The 10613-nt window shown below is 44.3% G+C and overlaps 1 protein-coding gene across 1 annotated transcript; it reads right to left on the bottom strand.

The window, feature by feature from the left end:
• Positions 1-2756: 2756 nt before the first annotated feature.
• TUFM (Tu translation elongation factor, mitochondrial) lies at positions 2757-8809 on the bottom strand. The gene is made up of 11 exons (XM_063429026.1): positions 8748-8809; positions 6923-6960; positions 6130-6289; positions 5694-5860; positions 5414-5518; positions 4974-5138; positions 4735-4867; positions 3896-4000; positions 3619-3770; positions 3233-3352; positions 2757-3102 (listed from the first exon to the last, which is right to left on the bottom strand). The coding sequence occupies exons 1-11, from the start codon at positions 8785-8787 to the stop codon at positions 2929-2931; spliced, it is 1359 nt and encodes a 452-aa protein (XP_063285096.1). The 5' UTR covers positions 8788-8809; the 3' UTR covers positions 2757-2928.
• Positions 8810-10613: the final 1804 nt, after the last annotated feature.

Genomic DNA, 10613 nt, shown 5'->3' on the forward strand with positions numbered 1-10613 from the left:
CATGGGGTAATATTGTTTAAAATACAAATATTGACCATAAAATACTGGTTAAACTCACATATTTCTGAGTCACTTATACAAGCTGACTCAGACTATGAACTGGTAATGGAGATGAAGATCTTTTAAGCTGGACGTCTTTAAGATGAGTTTCCTCTGGATGTAAGCTTTACAATCATTCCAGGATGCAGGATCAAAATAAAACTTGATTATTTGATATAAAAACAAAGATTAGTAAAACTCAAATATAAATAAAAAAGATTGTCCATACAGTACGGACAATCTTTTCTATTTATATTTGAGTTTTAATATTTTTATTTGTTTTAATAATCTTTGTTTTTATATCAAATAAACACGTTTTATTTTGATCCTGCATCCTGGAATGATTGTAAAGCTTACATCCAGAGGAAACTCATCTTAAAGACGTCCAGCTTAAAAGATCTTCATCTCCATTAGCAGTTCATAGTCTGAGTCAGCTTGTATAAGTGACTCAGAAATATGTGAGTTTAACCGGTATTTTATGGTCAATATTTGTATTTTAAACAATATTACCCTATGTTTCTTTTTAGATATATACCCAAGACAGTACTGGTAAAAAATTTATCTGCATGTTTTAGAGTGCTCGTCTCACCATTATATATTTTCTGTGCACTTTAAATTTTGTGTGGTTGAGTGATTCACACTAAGTGATAGTAGCACCAAGCTGTACTTTTTTCCCCTATATTTCTATTTTGTATTGTGGCAGTCTGTCTGCCTATGTGGCCATTTATTTTAGTGGATTTTTTTTTTCTCCCATCTCGGGTAAAGGCATTAGTAGGTTAGATTGCAGACTAGTACAAGTATACTAGTTTGTGTTTTTTCACCCCGTAGGAAGCAATGAGCAATGCTTTCCTATGGGGTTGTAATATTGCGAGCATGGCACTCGCCGCGAATGCCCATCAGGTCCCCTCCGCCAGCGGCATTGAAAGTCACTATAGTGCTAGAAAACCAACTTTGCTTTCATAGCATATAGATTCCCTTTAAGTGATTCAGAGACCTAGTCACAAAGCTATCTGGGTGACCATTCCCATATCCAGCCTCTTATTCTATACAATTTAGCCCGCTGTAATGGCTATGATGCGGGATGTGATAGCCCCTTTACCCGGGTCACTGCTGGTCTTCCTTGTGGTTCGGTGACATGCTCCAGTCTTCAGCAGAATCTGGGGACATCGACATTCAATGCTTTGGCTAAAAACGTCAGCTAACTGCTCTCGGCCAATGACATTCTGTACAATGAAATTTGCACAGAAGTGACATTATCCAGCCTAGACCTCGAGTTCTCGGCTAGCTGATGACACCCTAATGATGCTGCCGGAGGTAGAGTATCCAGCAGCAGAGGAGATTGAACTCTGTATGTTCAGAATTTCATAGTGAAACTGAATATACAGATTCCAGGCACCATGACCACTTTAAATTATTGACGTGGCCATTGTGCTTGGAGTGACCCTTTAAAGCTATGTCTAAAAACTATGTCTGCAGACTACATGTATTAGATGCTACTGTAAGCCCTCACCAGTAAATTACATTGAATAGAGGGCAACTTAGCAAGTTCATAGGAGAACCAATGACTATATGAAGATAGACCTGCTTTGCAGATTTATAAAAGATAGAAGCATTCCCGTGATTAGGAGAATTGGTCAAATAATTTAGATAAAGAGGAAAAGTGTGATACACTGTCTTTATTCATTGATGAAGGCTTACAGTAGAGCCTAGTACATGTAGCCTGAAGACAGTTACTTTAATATAGGGGCTATTCAACCCTGGATAAATGTTCCCCTCCAACAGATGGTATTATACCCTGGAGAGTTTGTTTTCTCTGGTCATATCTAGCATCCTCTAGTGGTAAAACTTAAATGGACACTAGTCACCAGAACAACTACAGCTTATTGAATTTGTTCTGGTGAGTAGAATCATTACCTTCAGGCTTTTTGCTGTAAACACTGTCTTTTCAGAGAAAATGCAGTGTTTACATTACAGCCTGGTGATAACTTCACTGGCCACTCCTCAGATGGCTGTTAGAGGTGCTTCCTGGGGCAGTGCTGCACAGTTTGACTGACATTCAGTGTCTCCTTCCTCTGCATGCAGACACTGAACTTTCCTCATAGAGATTCATTGAATCCAAATTCTGATGTTCGTTATTTAACCCCTTAAGGACACATGACATGTGTGACATGTCATGACTCCCTTTTATTCCAGAAGTTTGGTCCTGCATGTTTTTAACACTGTAGGATCAGGAATACACATTTGTATCCTGACCATATAGTGTTCTTTTAATTACACAAAGTTTTCACTGTAGTTTTACTATTTTTGTCGCTATTAAATACTAATAAAGTTTTGGAATTTTACAATTTTGAGGCTTTTGGTAGGCGAGTGTCTTTTTAGGAACACTACTTTATTTTCTCTTGTATATTTGTAATTATTTGTTGGTGAGGTTCTATTTCCTGTTGGTACTAATCTTTTCACATCAGGACCCCTGTTGAAATTATTTTCATGCTACATCTAGCTGTAAAAGATCTTGAATCAATGTGTATTCGGAGCCTTTGAAAACAGTATGTTGTATCGAAAGTACAAACAATGAAATATCGCTCACATTCCAGGAAGAACGTATTGCTGGACATTTTCTTTTAGGCATCAGAATTCCTAGGAAGGCCTAAATCTTGAAGATAAAACTCAATGGAGTCCAGAGAGCATCCATACCGTATTCAGAGACTAAGCACAGATTACAACCAAGTGCCAAAGCTCATTTATTGAGGAAAGGGTTATTTTACAGAGGAAAAGAGCTTGAGGTGCTGGAGGGGAGTCGTGTACGCACTTATCACTGCAGCTATGGTTTACGCTTCCCATGCAGTAAACACACACCTCCTTCTTTACTATAAGTTCAGTTTGTTGGGTTCAGCCCCCCCAATTTATATCATCTTCTGGTGTCATCTCCAAGGTGTCGGTCACAATCCCGGTGCCGATTGTCTTGTTTCCGTCTCTCAGGGTGAAACGTTGACCGGTTTCTAAGACCATGGGTTGACGAAGAGTTAATGTCAGAGTTGAATCCTCTCCAGGCATCACCATTTCCTACAAAAGCAAGGGAATGAGTTAATCAGGGATGTTGATACAAAATAGAAGGGGCAGAGCAATGTGAAATAGAGTGCCTTTAGGTTTGGGCTTAATGTAAATACGGAGACAATTAAAGAATACTACAAACCTTCCCAGGTGGAAGTGTAACACGACAGGACATATCCCAAGTCAAAGAGAACATCACAGGCAAGAAATTACTGACAAAAGGCTTGTGGCGCCCTCCTTCTTCCTTACTAAGGATATACACCTGGGGGAAAAATAAAATCACTTAAAGACAGGCTAAAAACTCAGGTAAGTGTGTAAGTGCTAACTAGAAAATAAACACACAAAGACAACAGAAACAACACAATAGTCCAGTTTGTGAATGGAACTGTACAAATATAAAAAATGCTTTTATTGCCAGCAGATAGGGTTATGAAAGGTTGAAGTTGATGATTGGTTTTTTTTGCATACCGTGTTATGCCATTATTTGAAATGTGTTTGTATGGTGTACATAAGGCCAACTAAACATACCTGAGCCTGGATCTTCTGGTGGGGTCTGATGGAGCCTGGTTTGCACATAACCATCCCTCGCCGTACATCCTCTCTCTTTAACCCTCTAACAAGAGCTCCCAAGTTATCTCCAGCCTCCGCACGTTCCAAGTTTTGGTGGAACATCTCGATGCCTGGAAGAAAATTGCAAAAGTCCTAAGGAGGATAAAGAGTCTGTAAACAGTGGAAGGCATAGGAACACAGGGAGGACATGAAAGAGAATAGATGGTTCCACAGCTGAAGGGAAGTAAGGTTTTACCTGTAACCACAGACTTGATATATTTGTTACGACCAACAAATTCACAGTCATCTGCTTTTTTGATTGTTCCCCTTTCCAAAGTTCCTGTCACCACTGTCCCCCGGCCTGGAAAACAAGAAGAAAAAAAAAGAAGCAATTAATGACAAACAATAAAAAAATATTAAAAATAAAAAGTGGCACTATATGTTAAAGGGGCACTTCAGGCACCATAACCACTTCCTGTTTTCACTAGAAACGCAAGTTTGAAATGATGCTCAGAGATGTTTTATTGGTAACTCCACCTCCGGCAGTGCCATTTGCCATCCCAAAATGAGAGTTCCGAGCTGGCTAATGTCAACTCAGCTGATGCTCTCAGCCAGTGAATGACTGGCAGGATCAGCTCTGCAGCAGCCAGATGTGCGTCACCTACCATTAAAGGAAGCTCGGCGCCCGGTGGGACCCAGGTAAAAGGATAAGCTGATGGTAAACTGTTTGCCCCATTATCGGGGAACAAAACCAGGTACTCCTAGTATCAAAACCTCGACAGTGGCTGGAGTGGTTATGATGAGGCTTTCAGTAAACCATTAATTCTATTTTCAAAAGTATCAAAAAAATATTGCAGGATTATTTTAGTTCCAACTCCAGCCTTTAATCTTCAGTGAGGGACTGTGTCCTCCTCTAAGTGGGGCATGTCAGGATACGGCTACTGATCCAAACACACAGACCGACTAATGTGGGATACTACTCAGGGAACAGCAGCTCACACAGGGCTATACAAATTACAACAAACTTTCTGCATGAACTACAGGGATATCAATAGTCAATTTCTAATGAATGTAACTATAATAAGTCGTCCATACCTGGAATAGAATGGACGGCTTCCACTGGAAGGAGGAAGGGTTTGTCTAGGTCTCGAGGGGGAACTGGAATGTAAGTATCCACAGCATCGAGCAGTTTCATGATGGAATTCAAGCCAATATCAGGATTTTTATTCTGCAAAGTGTTATAATAACAAAACTATTAGATTTTGTTCAACCAGAGAAGAGTCTACCATTTTCACTACGAAAGCTGATTCACACAACGCCATTTACAGACATACCTCTAGTGCACAGAGAGCAGATCCTGTAATCACTGGTGTGTTCTCGCCATCGTATCCAAATTCGGTCAGCAGTTCTCGCACCTCCAGCTCCACAAGATCCAACATTTCCTTGTCATCTACTGCGTCAGCCTTGTTAATAAACACAACAATGTGCTTCACGCCAATCTGGGTAGGGGGCAAGGAGAGGAGTTACAAAGTATGCAGCACGTTTCACCTAATATATAGCTCATGAACATCACTTGAACATTGTGACTGTCATTATTCAAAACATGAAACTTCAAAGTAATTGCTTAACAGATAAAAGGGTAATATTTCATTTTTAAATGGTCTGTGAGAAGAGGCAGGAACTCCTGGCACCATAACCACTGCAGCACACTGGGTACAGTGCTTGGGAGTGTTCCTTTAAATGTAACCCAAGATAAGACAATGACATTACTAACCTGTTTAGCTAGCAGTAAGTGCTCACGGGTCTGTGGCATCTGTCCGTCTGTTGCAGCAACCACCAGGATACAGCCATCCATTTGAGATGTGCCAGTGATCATATTCTGCACAGAACCCACAAGAGAATTGTAATTATGTAGATGGTAATGTCTAGTCACCGCTTAAAATGCATGCTTTGCAGGAAATGTGTTTAAACCAACATGCAAGTTCACCTTAGCCCCCCTATTGTCACAGATCTAACAGGGAGACAATTTAACCATCCCCAGATGCTATATTCACCTTTACATAGTCCGCATGCCCCGGGCAATCAGTGTGCGCATAATGCCGATTGGCCGTGGTGTATTCCACGTGTGATGCATTAATGGTGATGCCACGAGCCTTCTCTTCAGGGGCATTATCAATCTCTTCATATTTCTTAAACTGGGCTCCACCAGCCTCTGCCAGGACTGTGAGGAAAAAATACTAACATTAGTCACAAATTTACATATTTTATAATCTGCAAAAGTATATACAGAGTATATACAAACAATTAAGCTGTGTAAAGGACACAGGCCATCCATAGAAAGGTGTGCTCACATATTCAGTAATTTACAATCTGTCTACGCTGGTAATCATAACTGTAAATGCAATAACTTTACATGGAAACAAATTTATCTCAAGTGGATTTCCTGCACAGAGCACAGACCAAAGTGGCCTTTTGCATCAGGATACCTACTCTTAGTAATTGCAGCCGTAAGTGTGGTCTTCCCATGATCCACATGTCCAATCGTGCCGATATTCACATGAGGCTTGTCTCTTTGGTAAGTCTTTTTAGCCTCCGCAGCATAGTTTCTGCACAGTAAGGGGCAGAATCGAGTTGTGTGGCTGGGCCAAGTCTGATTTAATAATAAAAAAGGTATTAGCCAGTTTCAAGATATGCAGTGTTCATGCTTTTAAAGGAGTCTTCAAACATGACAAATGTGTTTATCAAAAATATTTATGCACCATACAACACCACCATTATATTATATTATATACAAACAAGAAATTGAAATGTTATTTGGTGGGTACCATTTCATACACTGAACAGTTTTACATTTGCAGAGTAAAATATTGCAAAATGCATACAGTATGCTTGCTTTATGTAAATCAGATTTTTAGTTGACACAGGAAGGAGTTTAAGCATGTGTGGGATAGGCATAAGGCTATCCTAACTATAAGATAAGGCCAGGGACTAATGAAAGCGTTTAGAAAATTAGGCAGACTAGATGGGCAGAATGGTTCTTATCTGCCGTCACATTCTATGTTTTGGCACTGTAGAAACCAATAGAAACATGGGTCTAAATATCACAAACAAGGACCAATCAGCTATCACAGAGTCCTGTAAAAGTTCTACCATCAGGTAGCCAACCAAGAGAAAAAGACAATACATGTTCATCTACAATGGGGGAAACGGGAATCCGCATCAACACATAAAGGCAAATACAAAATGTAAAATAAGTTCTCCAACATAGGAAAGCTTTACTTACAGTGATGCGCAAGCTGTGAGCTGGAATTCCACTGAAAACTGAAACAAAAACAAACCCCCATTAGGTTGCTGTACTTAATTGCCTCAAATGGGTTAAACATAACTATTTGAAGAACTCATCCCCCATGATGCCACAGACCTAAGCAGCAACCAGGAAGCATTTAAACTAATCAGTGATTTCACACATCTTTGAAATGGACAAGCTATAAGAAAGCAGGTGATGCCATGTAATCAATGTTGCCTAGGTGTGTAGGATAGTAAAATTAAGAGAACCCCTCATTGAAACAATGCAGCAGTACGAAACATGGATTGACATTGATATTACGGCATTTCGGCAACGTTTCTATGGGTAAAATAATAAAACCATGTTGAACAAAGTGACCATTTTAAAAAAAATGTTTTGTAAGTCAGTGAGGGTTAGCCCCCTAGTTGGGGGTCAGGGCAGGTTACTGGGGGGGCAGCCTGTGAGGGGTTATCCCCCTAGTTGGGGGTCAGGGCAGGTTACTGGGGGGCAGTCAGTGAGGGGTTATCCCCCTTGTTGGGGGTCAGGGCAGGTTACTGGGGGAGGGGGGGGGGAGCCAGTGAGGGGTTATCCCCCTAGTTGGGGGTCAGGGCAGGTTACTGGGGGGGGCAGCCTGTGAGGGGTTATCCCCCTAGTTGGGGGTCAGGGCAGGTTACTGGGGGGCAGTCAGTGAGGGGTTAACCCCCTAGTTGGGGGTCAGGGCAGGTTACTGGGGATGGGAGCCAGTGAGGGGTTAGCCCCCTAGTTGGGGGTCAGGGCAGGTTACTGGGGGGGCAGTCAGTGAGGGTTAGCCCCCTAGTTGAGGGTCAGGACAGGTTACGGGGGGGGGCAGTCAGTGAGGGGTTAGCCCCCTAGTTGGGGGTCAGGGCAGGTTAGGGGGGGGGGAGGGGGCGGCAGTCAGTGAGGGGTTAGCCCAGGTTACTGGGGGCAGTCAGTGAGGGGTTAGCCCCCTAGTTGGGGGTCAGAGCAGGTTACTGGGGGGCAGTCAGTGAGGGGTTAGCCCCCTAGTTGGGGGTCAGGGCAGGTTACTGGGGGGGGGGCAGCCTGTGAGGGGTTATCCCCCTAGTTGGGGGTCAGGGCAGGTTACTGGGGGGCAGTCAGTGAGGGGTTAACCCCCTAGTTGGGGGTCAGGGCAGGTTACTGGGGGGCAGTCAGTGAGGGGTTAGCCCCCTAGTTGGGGGTCAGGGCAGGTTACTGGGGGGGGGGGGAGGGGCAGCCTGTGAGGGGTTATCCCCCTAGTTGGGGGTCAGGGCAGGTTACTGGGGGGGGGGGGCAGTCAGTGAGGGGTTAGCCCCCTAGTTGGGGGTCAGGGCAGGTTAGGGGGGGCAGTCAGTGAGGGGTTAGCCCCCTAGTTGGGGGTCAGGGCAGGTTACGGGGGGGGGGGAGGGGCAGCCTGTGAGGGGTTATCCCCCTAGTTGGGGGTCAGGGCAGGTTACTGGGGGGGGGCAGTCAGTGAGGGGTTATCCCCCTAGTTGGGGGTCAGGGCAGGTTACTGGGGGGGGGGGCAGTCAGTGAGGGGTTAGCCCCCTAGTTGGGGGTCAGGGCAGGTTCCTGGAGGGGGAGCCAATGAGGGGTTAACCCCCTAGTTGGGTGTCAGGGCAGGTTACGGGGGGGGGGGGGAGTCAGTGGGGGTGTGGAGAGCACATGGGGTCCCTGGGGTGACCTTTAGCATCCTATGACCTTCATCCTGTGAGTGTTGGCCCCCGGGCCTTTCCCTGGCTGCCCGGCTGTCCTGTGATAGCCAGCACCCGGTACCGGCCCTGGGATACCGATTCCTGGGGGATATACAGGTAAAAGAGCTCACCGGCCCGGCGACATGCTGACAGCACCACGCGTACCGCCATCTTGCTGGCACGAGGAAGCGACCTCCAGCCACCGGAAGGAGTTTGACACTTGACGGAGCGGTGAGGCCGCCATCTTGGTTGTGGCAACGAATTGTAGCATTTCCTTAGACACAGGGTCACCATAACCACTACAGGGCGCTGAGTGTTCTTTCCATCATTTGTTGTTTCTTTATTCCTGATCAATAAGGGGAGGGTGGAGATTGACTGGGTGGGCTTATAACTAAACATCAAAATGTACAGTAATGAGTAGAGATCAAACTGCTAAACCAAGGCCAAGCCAGCCAAGCAGTGACTGTAGCAATGGGAGAATATTTACAGATCTGAGTGAATCTTCCCTGATTGATTATTTCCATGTCCATGTCCCCCTGCTTGCTCTGGTGGCCAGAGATCCGATGCCATTCTCTTGTTATTTTACGCTATCTCCACTATCAGAACCGGAGATCTGGAGAGAGCGCTGCCTTGCATACATTTTCTCATTCAGCTATTTTGTCAATAAAAGGTTTAGTCAACATTTAAAGTGGTGATGGTGCCTGGAGTCTGTATGTTCAGTGTTTTCCTATGAAATGCTGCCCATACCGGTTAATCCCGACTGCTGTAACTCCACCTCCATCATTGGGGTGTCATTAAAGCGATCATGAACAAGAGTCCTGGGCTGGCTCATGTCAATTCTGTGCGTGTTTGATGTGACAGTGAACCAATGGTGGCTCCCTCCTCCATGCCATCCATGTGCTGCCCTCAGTCTTCATAGCTTTCCCAGGACTCTAAATGGAATGTTGGTGCACATGGGCCGCATTCATACTTCACTGAGAGAAAATATGGCCATTTTGCTGTGTAGTGCATATTGATACTGGGTTAATACTGGTGTGCTTCTGTCTTCCCTTGCGCATGACTTCACACAAAGGGTAGAGGAGGGAATATGTGCACTGGCCAAGCAACGGACTGCGGTAGATGACCTTCTGATTCCTTCTGACAGGAAGCTGTGTGGTACTCTCAGTGAGCACTTCCTGTCAGACCATAAAGAGAGGGCAACAAAAGCTCCTCTACTTAGTCCATGGCTCGGCCACACTGCAATGAGTGACAAGCCAGCCTCCTGCTGGTCAAACGGACCTTGGAGATGCGGATACCACTGCAGATCTCACGCGGGCCGCATGTTGGATGCCCCAGAACTCTGTTCACTGCATAGGCTATGGTGCGAAGAGGGTCCTTATTCAGTTCCTTATTAATGCTGCTTTTGGAAGAACAGCAGGAATTTAAAACCTGCATCTATAAGAACTCCCTGCCCATGCATTGCACAATCACTGCTGGAGCTCACAGATGCCCAACCCAGTACTGAAGGCCAGGATAGAATACTGGACTCCAAACATACATAATTAAAAAAAAAGTCCAGACCAGATTCCTTTAGGATGAGTGCCCTATCCAGCAGCTTAAGATGTGACCACAGGAAAGTATAAATTTGAGGAGGTTTTGATAGTAATGTCACTTTAATAATTATATTTCCTGGCTAATCCATGTCAACATCACCTGTGAGTTAGCTCATCTTTCGCATCTGATAGAACAGTTATCTAAATTTCAAGTGATGGTATATAAGGAATCCACCTCCCCAGAATAAGCCGTCTTTTTTCCTGTCTTCCAGCTGTTAGGCAGCACAACAGTTTTATAGTAAAGTTCACCTGCCATTAGTTTTTCATTATGGCACCCTTGGGAAGTTCAGCCTCTCTCCCCAAGTAAGAACCCAGATACAGCCCAATCAGTTTGGGACTCCCTGGGTTAAGATTACTATGATAGTTCATAGTAATTGAAGATTGGACTTTGCTGGACCTAAATTC

The sequence above is a fragment of the Pelobates fuscus genome, chromosome 8 (genome assembly GCF_036172605.1).
Source record: "Pelobates fuscus isolate aPelFus1 chromosome 8, aPelFus1.pri, whole genome shotgun sequence".
NCBI classification, from domain to species: Eukaryota; Metazoa; Chordata; class Amphibia; order Anura; family Pelobatidae; genus Pelobates; species Pelobates fuscus.

Bases quoted from the DNA above. Each gene is read 5' to 3' on its own strand.
- TUFM (XM_063429026.1), bottom strand. From the start codon at position 8,787: ATGGCGGTACGCGTGGTGCTGTCAGCATGTCGCCGGGCCG. The intron at 5,519-5,693 runs GTGAATATAGCA...GGTTCTGTGCAG, and splicing joins GGCATGCGGACTATGTAAAG to AATATGATCACTGGCACATC. The intron at 5,139-5,413 runs GTTAGTAATGTC...CCCCCTACCCAG, and splicing joins ACTTACTGCTAGCTAAACAG to ATTGGCGTGAAGCACATTGT.